The sequence below is a fragment of the Trachurus japonicus genome, chromosome 21 (assembly GCF_045865225.1).
Source record: "Trachurus japonicus isolate A0001 chromosome 21, Traja_1.0".
Lineage (NCBI taxonomy): Eukaryota > Metazoa > Chordata > Actinopteri > Carangiformes > Carangidae > Trachurus > Trachurus japonicus.
This window is the reverse complement of record NC_140927.1, coordinates 12,125,000-12,138,455: the sequence shown is the minus strand read 5'-3', so window position 1 is coordinate 12,138,455 and position 13,456 is coordinate 12,125,000. Positions and strand designations below refer to the sequence as shown.

The following is a 13,456-nucleotide window of genomic DNA, read 5'->3' as shown; positions in this document are numbered from 1 at the left end:
CTTTCACACTCTCTGATCTGAGTTATTAGCTCAGAGGCTGGAAGCGTGCTCTTGTGAAGAGGAGGAGCTGTAATGAGAAAAGCAGGTGAGCTATTTAACTGGAGTTTCACAGCTATTAAAGTGCCAACACACTCGGTCGTCGTGGAGACGAGAGCTGGGTGCAAGTCCTCTGAGGAGTCAGCATTTTTGTTTGTGAGGGGCGGATGTTTGTTCATATTTAATGCTGAATTATGTTTGTGGTTTATGACACAAGTTGTCAGTAAGGCACTGACTGAGCTCATGTAACTGGGTCTGTATATATTTTCTGTATAAGTTTATAAAGGTTCAGCTTGTTTTGAGGGTCTTTCTTTTCTATTTGTTTGCATTTACAGCTGCTTGCCAGCCCGTGTATAGATGTGTAAACAATACAAGTAGTTATAAGAGAAGTCTATGAAGAGTCTTCTTCAGTGGAAACTGAATGCAACAGTTATTTATATTGGAAACTGAAGAGACTGAAGAGGCTAACTGGTTAGCACTCATAGGAAAAGAGGAGAGAAAGAGAAGCAAACACTGACAGTGTTTCTTTCTACCACTGACAGTGGTCAGTGAGTAAATGAATGAAGTTTGATGCTGAACTATATGGAGGGTAACAGAGCTGGATATTCATAATGATCAAAACCCACAAAATAGCTCCTTTAAAGCTTTGTTGCAACATGGCAAGTAGCAGTTTACTGACGCTATATCACCTCTACATGCATTATTACTCATTGAAATATTTGTAATTCATTCACATGAAATTCATATGTAAAAAACATAACACATACTTGGTTTGACCTTTTGACCTTTGACCAATTTCACCTGTGTGTGTCCACAGTCTACATAGATGAGAACAGATGAAATGATCACATGCTGTCAGCTGCCAGAAAAAAGGTCCACAATATGTATCTAGATATTTTTAGTGGTTATTGCAATGTGAAATCATATTGACATTGTTTTTCTGTATAAAAGCTAAAACACTGCCAGTATCACTTATTATTGGATCACTGTTAAAGAAAGTACAGTGAGATGCAGCAGATTAAACATGGCCATATGGGAATGAGAATTAAATAATACTGTTAAACAATACCTCTCTTCCTTGTGTAAGGCCTGCTCGGCTTGATTTAAGGTTGAGGTATTCCATGTGGGACAGGTTGGATTACAGAAGCAGCTGAATGTTGAAAATGTGCAGGAAATAAAGACCACACAGACTTGGAGTTTTACACTGTTGCTGTAGAGATGTATATTTGTCTTTTTTCCTTGTCACTGTGCCAAATTGCACTTGACCTATGAGTTGATCTAAGTTAATCATAATTGCAGCCATATTCACCTTACAGTGCTTGTATGGCAAACAAATGTTTTCTATGCTGCTTTGTCTCACAAGGATCAAACATTTGAATTACTTGGTACAGGTTTTTGTCCCAGGACAAGCGTTACAGAAACAAAGGCATAAAATCACTCAAACAAAATTTCAAACAGCTCTATTTTTGACCTTTTGACAAAGCTGTTTCAGATTTCTTCTGCCCAGACCCCGACATTGTTTCAACAGGATGTGATGCACTAATTATATTTACAAGTGCGAGGGCCCACAATCCAGACTTACACTAACATGATAAACACACCTGCCGACTGATGGCAGAACAACCTCACAGTGTTTGTCAGTGTAAGTCTGCCGGATGTTAAATCAATAAACTACAGCGAAAAAAGAAAGTCTGATGCAGTCCACAGACTGGAAGGATTTTACTCATTCTGGCCCCCAAAATTTTTCCCTTGGCTGAATCATATCTCATCTGAATGGTATTTAGAGCTGTGTTTTTGATGGGTCACGATCCCATGGTGATACTTGGAGATAATTATGTGGTGTCAAGTGTCACCAAGAGCATATTTCAAAAGGGATACATACATAGATTTATACAACTGACAAATATTATACAACTGACAAATATATATGTATGTATAGATGGATAATAATCTATAATCTCGAACGCTAAGTGGAGTGATATAGTATAGTATAGAAATGCTCAGGTTATCTGCATTCATGTAAAATGATCAAGCCATGTGAGTATTTATGTCAGTGTTTTTTCATGTCACACACATTTAAATTCTCCCAGTGTGTCAGGTATATCACAGTGAATTACCATAGAATAATGATTAAAAAAATGTCAAATTTGCGTATGACGCTCATCCTCTTAAAATAGCTTATTTGTGATAATTTTTGCTTTTGTTACATAGCCAACATTCACTGACAGCGATGGCAAAAGTACAAATAGCTTAATTAAAGGCTGTCTACAGCAAAAAAAAAAAAAAAAGTTGGCGCTACTACATTTTTTGAGTTCCAGGTTTATGATACAGTATTACAATAGTAATTTAGTAATCTATGAAATGTGCACCCTTCTATTGTCTCACAGAACAAATATCAGGCATAAACCTTTTCTGTCTGTACTCTGTCTCTGTGGGTCTGTCTGTACATTTACATCAGGTGTACAGCAAGTAGAGGGAGACTTGACAACATCTGTAACACCTGTAAGAGCAATGAAACAGTGCTCACCTTCAATACACACAGGGGGACAAAATAAGGAACTGGTTCAAGTGTTTCCAACGAGGACATTTTCAGATTTTCTCCCAAGAATTAATGTTTGATTCTACTCCATTTCACGTGGTACGTCATGAGAATGATGTGCCCCCACATAACTCAAAAGCAAAACAAAACAAAACTGAAAATGTTACATCTCATTAATTTGGTCTCCAGAAAAAAACAGTGAATAATTTTTAATCTTCTGTGACCAAAACTGCCATACCAGGAATACATCACCCATGAACTATGTCCTAAGTGGAAATCTCATTAAAAACTGAATTGTTTCCTAGGGGCTCTATTAGTGGCACTAAAATTACATGTGCTAAAGGAGAATGGGTCTGTTGTTGACTCCCTCGGCCTGTTTTACACATCTGACTGGTACACCTGGAGCAGCATCTGCTGATCGCTGAGGCGACAGCTCAGGCTCTGAGAAAGTGCACTGAAGGAAAAACTCAGCTGTGACATGTAGTGTCACCATCCTTATATTTTGTGTTATATACACTGATAATGACATTCACATTCATTTGAAACATGACAGATGTTTGAGTGCTAAACTTGTACGTGTGGGGAAAGAGGTAGATAATAAACTTATCATTGATACATCTGGTATTTTTTTTACATTATAGTTTACATTATATGGTTAAATTCTAGTCGAATGACACAGTAGAGATGATGATGTTGACCAAAGCAACTATTCAACACACACACACACACACACACACAGTCCCCGCATTGGATGAAGCCTATGACTCTGGTGACAGATATAGAGGGAAACACTGAACTTTTGTATGCCACTTAATATAACAGTAATTCTTACTGGTTACCATAAAGATCAAGTTATATATAAAAACAAATAGATGCAATAATTACTTTGTTGTTTTTCAGCGTAATGATAATTTCACTTTTGATACTTCAATTTACTTTGTAGTGGAGTATTTTTACACTGTGGTAAGTAAGTAATCTGAATACTCCATTCCCTTGTCATCTATCCAGTTTCTATGACACAATGACATTTGTCATTGAGACATTGAGATGGAGCCAGTGTAAAGATATAGAGTCCATGCGACTTTTGTCCTGTTAAACAGTGACTTTGATAGTTGGCTCGACCAGCACCAGCACTCTACCCATCTGCTATAAGGCACAACAGCAGTTTAACAGTATTAGATTGTATAAATGTGAATAGAAATAGATATATTTGTCCAAATCTGAATGGATTTTGAGTTATCTAAGTGGCAAATATGGTTAGGTTTAAAAGAGACACGATCTGCAGGTACTGTATACATGAGTGAAAGGATAAAATACAGAACCACATTGAATCATTCAACACAAATCAAACCACTGAGGGAAATGTCTTTATGACCTTGCCTTTGAGTACAGAGAACAAAGATTCCCTCCTGTTTGTGGTGATCCACTTAAAGAAAATGACATTTTCACAGTATCTTGGAAAGTTCAGTGAACCACAATAAATATCTCTCTTTTGAGAAACGGAACAATAATCACAGTTTGATGTACACATCCCTTAAAGCAGCAAAATTGATTGTTCATAAATAAGTAATAATTAAGAATAAATAAATAGATGGATGGATAAATAATAAAGCAGATAGATTGGGCTGCACATGAAACAGGCAGTACTCAATTAACCTTCCTGCCATCATTGGAGACAGCACCTGACATGCTAAAACACATTGCACCAATCTGCTTCTCACGCCCATCGTCTCATTTACATGATTAAGGCTCTTTTTAACACATCGACTCGCGGACTAATGAGCAGGGGTCCAGAAAACACTTCACCACTACATGCAGAAGTATGAGCCCTCAGGAAGTCCATTCAGTCTCATGCCAGTGTGCCCCTCTCTCTCTGTTACAAGTGCCATCCATTTGGACAAACAAAACCAACCCCCTGTCCCTCCCCAGCCCTAAAAACAATGGCTCTCAATTACCAGTCGACAATGAATTAGAATATTAAAAGCCACGGTTGATGAAGGAGTGGATGGGGTTGAGAAAGCCTGAGACGTGTGATCCAGTGAGAAGTCTGCAGATGTCGATCGGCTGGCTCTGTCACGCCGGCCGCCTTTTGACGTGTAGAGAGAGAGGGAGAGAGAGGCGAGGGCGGGACGAACCTCAACTGCCTCCACGCCGACATCCACCACACTCAGGGTGCCCCATGTTCTTCAGCTAATCCCACTTTATCCAAGAGAGGCGGGCTGTCAGATCTGGGAAGGGGGACCATGAGGGCAGAGGGAAACAAAAGCAGGACAAACACATAAGTTTTGATACATTTTAATGACTGTTTAACAAGTCAGGTCTGGGCCTAAAGAGCGAGGGGCACACTCAGCCCTGAAAAGCCTCATAAAGAGGCTTCAGAGCAGATTCCCACAGAATTAGTTCAGAGCAAATGGAGTAAGAATACAGGTGATTGTGTGGAGGTAAAATGAGGCTTATTTAAGAGCAAATGTTGGAGGGAGACACACCTGGGGATGAAAGTCTGCTTCATGTGCTCTATGGGATTACTTTGAATAACAACAATCATTTATTTCTATTCACTGAGAACTGATTAGATTTTAATGAACTACTAAGAGCTTTTCTGCCAGTCAAAGTTTCAGCCTGAAAATGGATCATTTCACAGTTGAACAGTGGGAATAGGAGCTTCTGCTTTGTTAGAGATGAAGTAGCTCATTTTATGGTCAGGTGTGTTGGTGTTGGGTTATTTTCTTTTCATGTAGAAATTGATTTAATTTGGAATAAATGTAAAGCACTTAATCAAAGAATAAATACCTTTTAAATACTGTAATGTGTGATATTGATCCTATTGATATTAAAACGCTGTTCTTTCAAACATTGCACAATATCATGTCTGAGCTATAAGAGTCGTGCTACTTCAACAATAATAAACAGTTCATTGATTACTGATATTATCATAATTAGTGCTCAAGTCAGCACATTTTTCAAATTATGCCTAATATGGTGATTTGTTATTGCATCAGCAACGTAAGACTCAATCATTAGCTAATGTCATTTTAATTATGGGCTGTTGAGAGTGATCAGCTCACCGCTGGTGTTCCAGATGGCGTTGGTCTGGTTCTTGTAGCCGTTCTTCATGCACTCGTCCACGTAGGATTTGGGGTCGCAGCCGGACATGAGGATCTCTCTCAGCAGGGCGATGTAGGCTATGGCCAACCTCAGAGTGTCGATCTTTGACAGCCGCTTCTCGTAGGGAAACGTCGGTACGTGGCAGCGCAGCTCCTCGAAGGCGGAATTGATGCTGAGCATCCTCTTCCTCTCCCGGATGTTGGCGGCGTGCCGCTGCACCTTGTAGGGCTGATGGGGCACCGGCCGCCGCGCCCTGCGCTTGCTGCCCTCCAGGGGCTCGTCCACGGAGGAGGTCTCGCCCTCAGCGCAGGCGCCCGGACCCGGAGACTGCACGTCGAGGTCGGTGAGAGTCAGCTGTGCGTCCGGGAACATGGACTGACAGCCGAAGGAGGACCAGGGGGACAGCTGGCCTGTGGCTGCGGTGCAGTCCAGGAGGAAGGTGTCCAGCTGCGTCTGGAACTGGAAGTTTTGGTCCACCTGTCCCCAAAATGCAAAATCCGTGGTGCCATCGTGGTCGAAGTCAAAGAGTATGTCCTCCATGTTAAAAGAAAAAAAAAAGATAAATTAAAAATATTCTATTTATTGTCCAGACATAAGCTGTGCGCGAGAGCAGGAGGCCTGGCTTTACCTTAATAAACTGGTGACTGCTACCTGCACGTGCCTGAGTCTCCTCTGTGTGACAGCCTGACACACACATCATCTCCTGCATTAAATACTTCCAGGGCCTCCATGTTTCTCGGCGGGTCGCTCTGGCCAATTCTAAAGACTGAAAGGGAGCTCTTAAGAACACTTTAGCCCTCCTTGTGGATCGTTCATTGCTTTATAAACGCATTACAAAGGAATCAGTTGATCTCCAAAGGACAAAAGGCGGGGGAACACGTGTCCAATTATAAACTTCCCCCCCAAGTAGTCCCGCTAATATTGACAGAAAACACTCAGTGTTGAGCAGCCGTTTGAGGGCTTGTGCCGAGCATTGTGGCGCAGCAGGCCACGCAAACCCGATGGCCTCTGAATGGGACTGTTTTATCTATTAAAGCTCAGCTGACAACAAACACGACTGTCAAAAACACGTGAAAGCTTTTTGTTACTGCAAATTGTAACGAGATTTTAATGGAGATGAAGAAATTCTAATGTATTTTGCCATTTGGGTTGATTATGGTGTAGACATATTTTTACGCACTGCAGTCAGATACTAAACAGACCTACAAGATGTAAAATATTCCAGAAGTACCACCACAGCTCGTCCCACATAATGTGGCTCTAGTAGCCACATTAATACGCTCCTAATTTGCAAATGATATGACTGACTAAATGGCAAACCATGGAGAGGACGCACGCTGTAATTACGCTGGGGTTAATCAAATAGCCAGAGGGAGTTCTTTTCTTCGAGGTTGGATGGAGGGCAGCTCCAGGGATGAACTTTAATTCAACAAGGCTGTATGTTTGCTAACACGTGGTTTTGATTTGACAAAGTCCTTCAGGATGTTAATTTAAAGGGAATCTGTTTGGTGTAGTAAACAGGGCTGCAGAAGGAGGTGGCAGCTGATGTCACCAGAATGATCCAGACGACTAACAATGAGACAGGTGAAGCTTGTGACGGACAGTTGGGGACAAAAACCCACAAGTTTCAGCCTCACAGGTGTAAAAGAGAATCCAGCTGAATTCATTCTAACAGCTACAATTACAGTTTTTTGTGTCGGACCTATACCTATTTAACATTTATACTAAGGCCTATAGCCAGTGTATTTTTGGCAACAAAAAATAAACAAATATGTGTTATATAATTATACCTACATTATGACCCTATACATTTTTATTTCATCATAATCAGACCAGGATCTAAATATCCATGGCGCTTCTCTTGTTGGTCCTGTTTCACGCTCATTTCATTGAGGTGTCCAAGTTTAATAAGGCGTTGAAATAATTTATTCCTCCTAAATCGTTGCAGATGTGATTTCTATTGAAAAAACAATTTTTGAAGATGACGCACAGACAAGTTAATTGCTTACGCTGAATATAAAGGCCACAGTTCTGTCGGCATTCTTCTACACTGAGTTTGATTTCCCCGCTGAGACTTTGGTACTGTTTGTTTCAGGAAACACATCAAAGTTAGGCCTGTTTTCCAGCAGATTGAGTTACAGCAGTTAATGAAGCTATACAGTCCCAGTGTTGCTCTAACCCTCTCTCCATCCCATCATGCACTTCAGCTGAGCAAGTGAGACTGGCACACGTCTGGAAGGACAACACCCTGATCAACTGCAGCCTATTGTTATGCAGCCCGGCATCTGAGTAAACTCTGCTGTCTATTTGTATGTGTGTATTGAGTTAAATATGACGTCATCAACTTCACTTTCTTTATTTCTAATCTCGGAAGTCCTTTTAATGTAGCCTGTAATACAAGCAGATATGAATCCAGATGTTGGACTGGAATCGGGGGATGAAATTCTAATTAAGATCTATCTTAAACAGATAAATAAATAGAGATGAATAGGCCCAAATAAATAAAAATGTTATGAAAAGAAAAAAAGTTTTTGAATATAACTTTTTATGAAATAAGTAGCTTTCAGTAGGAGTCTTATAGCTGGAAAATTAAAATCATTCAGAAACAAGTGAAATTATCTCATTCCATAAAAAGGATTTTAAGACTCAGGAGCTCCTTTACAGGCTCCGATGGACAGATTTTATAGGCCGCCACAGTAAAACCAGATCAGATTGGCTGAGCGGTGAGACCACAGTGTGTTTGCTCGGCTTGCTCATTAATAAAGGAAAGCTCAGGTTCCTGTCAGGACCTTCTGCCCGCCTGTCAGCCGCATCTCTCTCCCAGCTGACGGTGCGCGCCGCTCCGCTCCGGGCTGAAAAGCCGCGCCTGTCACATTCAGATCCTCCGTATTGTTTACACAACATGAGAGGAGAACTGAAGGGTTCAGAAAGACCGGATGACATCATGAAACAGCGTTACATCATCGAGCTGGTAACGAACTGTGTGTAGCGGGAAAATGTGCAGTTTGCGCAGTTTTATCTCCAGACTGAGAGGTGAGATCGTTTCCTTTCTTTCTCTTTCTTTTTTTTGAATACTTACGTGTTTAAAGCCTCATTTCGTGTGTGTGTAGTGTTTGTTTAATCCTCTGACATGCAGGCTGCGCTGTGGACCAAATGTGCTCCTCCGATGGACGGGCTGTAAAACCCCGTCCAGAGCTTCCAACCCAGAGGACCGGACAGCATGGAAAAGTCAAGTGCGCCTTGGACGCAGCGCAAGGCCACATGCTCGCAATTAGGCCTGCGGTTTTGAAGCTGTTTCCCACCTGGGATTTACTGCGTGGAAAACAAGGAAGTTAATGAAACTGTAAATCAAACGCACATCAGAATTGATCCACACCTGCTCTTTCATGTCCTTTATTATATTATGATTTTTAATCAGTGACATACTTCGGAGGTTACTGTAGACACTCTATAGGCCCAGCTCAAACCGTGCTTGTGTCATTTCCGACAAATTACTGAGCTGTGCTGCTGAGCTCTGATGGAGTTCTCAGTATCTGGGCCAACATGCTTTGCAATAATGTCCAAGCCTCCCACTCTCTCTTTATTTCTCTTTCTGTTTCTGTGTTTCTCTGTCTTTCTGTTGGACACGTTCACAATGTCTGTCTCTATTTCTGCCCCATTTTCTGTAACACACACACACACACACACACACACACACACACACACACACACACACACACACACACACACACACACACACACTGCAAACAGCAGACATGAGATAGTCCACTCGCCATCACTGCAACAACAAAAAGAAAGATTAACATTTCAGGGTTCTGTTCAATGGTGCACATCTTGTTTGTTTGGGTACAGGGCAGATAAACATCTCGGTTCTGAAAGCCTCTGGGATCAGTCTTGGCTGCTATGAGAGAATGGCATAGCAGCCATAGCAGCCAAGTGTAATCTTCAGCGTTGGCCACAAACAGCTCTTTGATCCGCGCTGGGACTGAGCCCATTAGAGTGTCACGGCACATTGAAGCGATATCTCACAGCAGAAGTTGCCCTTGACCACAGATTTGGATTCAGATAGCCCCGGGCCTTTACCTTTAAAGGTAGGCTACAATCAGTATTACAGTAATGCAATGAGCAGTATGTGCTCAGCATCAAAGGGCACACCAGTCAACTGAATGAAAATAATGCAGGAAATGCCTCAGCTGATTGCATGCAAGTCTGTTTTGTATGTGAAAAAAAAATTGTGGATTTGGGGCAACATTAATTTTCTGCATTCACTGTTGTGCTCCTGGATTAAAGTAGGTTAATGTGTGAGATGCGTCTGAAGTGTGCCATCACCACAAACTTTTACTGGATCTGCCAAAGAAATGAATCTGACTCTAATTCTTAAAGTTAAGAAGCAGCTTACTGGCTCCGTGCCCATTCCTGTCTGCCTTTAAGGCCCAGGTCTGGTCTGGAAAAAGCATCATGGTCATAAAATGGGCCTCAAGCAAACACCCCTCCAGGGGTACCACTCCTCTCTCTGGACTGGTTCGACCCTGAGGCTGGATCTCAGCCCTCAGCTTGATAAAAATGCGTTGCTTTAGCAGAGCATATATACTGGTGACAACAGGTGGTATTTAGATAATGTGACTTTATGTGTACGCACGTGTCTACAGATTATTATTCTCTAATCCCAACCTGTGTTTCTATTGTGAGACATGTTTATTGTGAGAATGTGTAAAAGGTTCACTCAGCCCATCAGTGGTGACACCTGCAGACGACCAGATGACAATGCGACTCCCCCCCCCCACACACACACACACACACCCCTACCCCCCACCCTTAACTCTGAAAATCACCTGGCTCTAAAACATAGAGATTTGTCAGTCTTGTGCAACATTCATTTCCTTCATTTGAACTGATATTTAGATCTCCACAGCAGTGAAACCCACTCTACTTGTAATAAAAGGCCATTTAAACATTCAGCTCTAATAAGAAAAAATGAGCAGGAAAAGGTCAAAGTTGCAGTGCCATGTTTGCTCTGTAAGAGAGAGAGAGAGAGAGAGAGAGAGAGGTTCAAAAAGCTTTTTTCCAACTCTTTGAGTGCACTGCAATCTGAAACCCTCTATGGGGTGAATTTTTATTCTAGGGGGGAAAAACATTTCACCCAAGTTTTTGTGAGCTTGGCAATCACTGATAACATATCAATCAAAAATTGATACACTATCAATAAGATCAAAAGTAGATTCTTTATTACTGTAACTACATCCGTTCTCATCTCTTTTCGTTTGTCACATCACAGAACTTTGAAACAAAAACATCTCTGTCCAGATGGGAGTTTTAGCTCTGTATCAGACATCATCTCCACATGCCTACAGAAGGTCATTTACACTGTTTGCTTTCGTCAAAGGTCACATGATAGGAGCGTGTTAAATCACAGAAGCCTACATTGTGACTGATAAAACACAATCTGATGATTGCCAAAGGTTTTCAAATTAAATTGGGTCCAGTCTCTGTTTCTATGGGCCTGAAGGTGCGAAATTAACATGAATAAAGTGTTGCACTTCATATCCAAAATGTAAATATTACAATTGAACTTTGTGTGTGAAATCAGTGGAGTGCCCCTTTAAATAGAGTGAGTGGAAATGAAACCTAAGAGCAAAGTAAATACAGCTGTAATTTACATTGTTGTTGTCACAGGGAGACAATATAATATCTAACCTCTATTACATGTTTCCGAGCAGTATTCTCAATAGGTGTTTATTGGAGAGTTATTTATCAACTCGTGAAGCTCTGCCTTTTACATTTCATTTAAATAGGTGGCTCTGACAGGAATGGACTCATGGTGGTGATTTTGTTGTGGAGTCTGAGGGTATCTTTTATGGAGACACTCTGAAACCAGATGTGAATGTGCTCCTATTGCGACTCCACTTCCTTGGCACAAAATACTATCAGAACCACTGAGATACACACACACATGGATGATACTCAGGAGATGGTCTTAACAGGCATGAGGGCGTCTTAGGTCACTGCAGAGACATGCCAGTGGAGACACTGCCTCTAAAGACCAGCTGCTGGCTTTGTTCCTCACACCAGTTGTCTTCAGCTCTCTTTGTCTTGACCCTGTTGTTCAGGTCAGCAACATGTTGCACAATTTCCCATCTTCATTAAGAGAAAACAGAAACTTTTTTTTGTCTTTTCTTCTCAGCGTTTGAGTGGATTTGGTTAAGAGCCGAAAAGGAACTCTATTGCTTTAGGACATTCACGCTCAGGACAATCCTGGGACGATATTAACAGGTCGAGTGGTGGATGGGATATGGTGTCCAATGCAGACATGAAAGAAAAGAGCCATGTTAGAGAACACTGAACACAGACGGTGAATGAGTTGTTGAATGCTCAAAGACCGTAGAGACAAAACAAAGAATGCAAACAGGGAACATCTCTAATGTCTGTCTGTGGTGAACTGGGTGATTATCTGATAATCCAATTAGCTCTTTTCTCCTGATCAGATGAATGGCTTAGTGACAGATGCTGCACCCTGATGATGGGACTGATCCTTCCCTATATGAATGAGGAACATATCAGGCGATCTGGCTGTTTGCTGTTTGCATTTATCTCAGATCTTTATTTAATTGAAAATGTGTTGACAATGCCATTTCTTCAGCTATTCGGTGTAAGGATATCATTGATGCAGCCACAGCTAAACAATAATATTGTAACTTCAAATAATGAAACATAAAAATATGGAAAATTTGTTTTTTTGTTTGCTTTTCTAGAACAGGAGTTTGAATGTTCAAGTTTTTAACATCAAATTTAAAATGGGAAATAAATAATACTGATGGAGTTCTTGGTGCTGGCAGCCCCACTAGATCCCAGTCCCTTCAGTTGTGTTGGAAATTATACAAATGCAAAATCAACATCAATTAATGTATTGTCTGAACACTTGATGAACATGAGTGAGAATTAATTGCACTTAAATCAAAATCAAGCTTTCCACATTTATCATGGATCACATCTGCTTCCCTCTACTCACCCCTGCTGCTGAGAGTTTGTACTCTGATGCCATGCCAACATAAATCATATCACTCCATCTTTTTATATTCTTTCCCTTATAAAGCAAACAATCACCAATCTAGCATTAAAAGCAAATAGCCCAAGCTGTAGTCAGTGCCACAGAGACAGAGGGTTGCAGATAATCTACGGTTCAACTGGCATATGACAAAAACATCTCAACCAGGAGGAAACTCTAGCTCTTGCCAAGGATATGGAGAGAGGAAAGAGAGTGGGTGCACAACGGAGGAAGGCTAGGCTGTTAAACATATAGAAAGCTTTTTCAAACACGGCCCATCTGAAAGAATAATGACAGCTCAAGTATTTTTCCCCCCATAGTTGCTGGCATGATCGAGCCGGACCTGCATAACAGGAAGGAATCACAACTGCAGCGAGGCGCTCTGGAGGACAGAGCTGGTCAGTTAGTGGTCAGTGTGAAACCTTAGAAGGCCACAGCAGCCTGATCAGAGCAGTGACGCGCTGCAGGTAGAACCGGACACTGACTGGGGAACAATCACAAAATGAATGACTTGAATGTTTTTGAATCATCCACCAAATGCTGGAGAAATGCAGCAGTGGTGATAGAGTTTCCTCATCACAGCAGAGAGTGAGGAGCCATTCTCCTGACTGATTTTCAGTCAACTTGTTATACTCACAAAAAAGTTAGGGATATTGGGCTTTTGGATGGAATTTCAGAATGCACCTAAAATGAACTACAACCTTTACAGGTGAACTTAATTTGACCTTCTCTAA

General features: G+C 41.3%; 2 protein-coding genes across 3 annotated transcripts in view; both read right to left on the bottom strand.

The window, feature by feature from the left end:
- The window catches only part of asb1 (ankyrin repeat and SOCS box containing 1), a 230,980-nt gene that overhangs the window by 184,258 nt on the left and 33,266 nt on the right, over nucleotides 1-13,456 (bottom strand). The gene's annotated exons all lie outside the window — the stretch shown is intronic.
- On the bottom strand, nucleotides 3,989-6,760 carry LOC146964823 (protein Fer3). 2 transcript variants are annotated; one of them, XM_085765128.1, is made up of 3 exons: nucleotides 6,309-6,760; nucleotides 5,641-6,214; nucleotides 3,989-4,803 (listed from the first exon to the last, which is right to left on the bottom strand). In XM_085765128.1, the coding sequence occupies exons 1-3, from the start codon at nucleotides 6,387-6,389 to the stop codon at nucleotides 4,766-4,768; spliced, it is 693 nt and encodes a 230-aa protein (XP_085621254.1). In that variant the 5' UTR covers nucleotides 6,390-6,760; the 3' UTR covers nucleotides 3,989-4,765. The 2 variants fall into 2 exon arrangements, with proteins under 2 accessions (XP_085621254.1, XP_085621255.1); XM_085765129.1 differs by lacking the exon at nucleotides 6,309-6,760 and having other exon boundaries at nucleotides 5,641-6,220.

Excerpts from the sequence above, each read along its gene's own strand:
- LOC146964823 (XM_085765128.1), bottom strand. The coding sequence starts at position 6,389 with ATGCAGGAGATGATGTGTGTGTCAGGCTGTCACACAGAGGAGACTCAG. Across the intron at positions 6,215-6,308 it reads GCAGTCACCAGTTTATTAAG|GACATACTCTTTGACTTCGA; the intron begins GTAAAGCCAGGC and ends TTTAACATGGAG. Across the intron at positions 4,804-5,640 it reads CGCCATCTGGAACACCAGCG|ATCTGACAGCCCGCCTCTCT; the intron begins GTGAGCTGATCA and ends CCCCCTTCCCAG.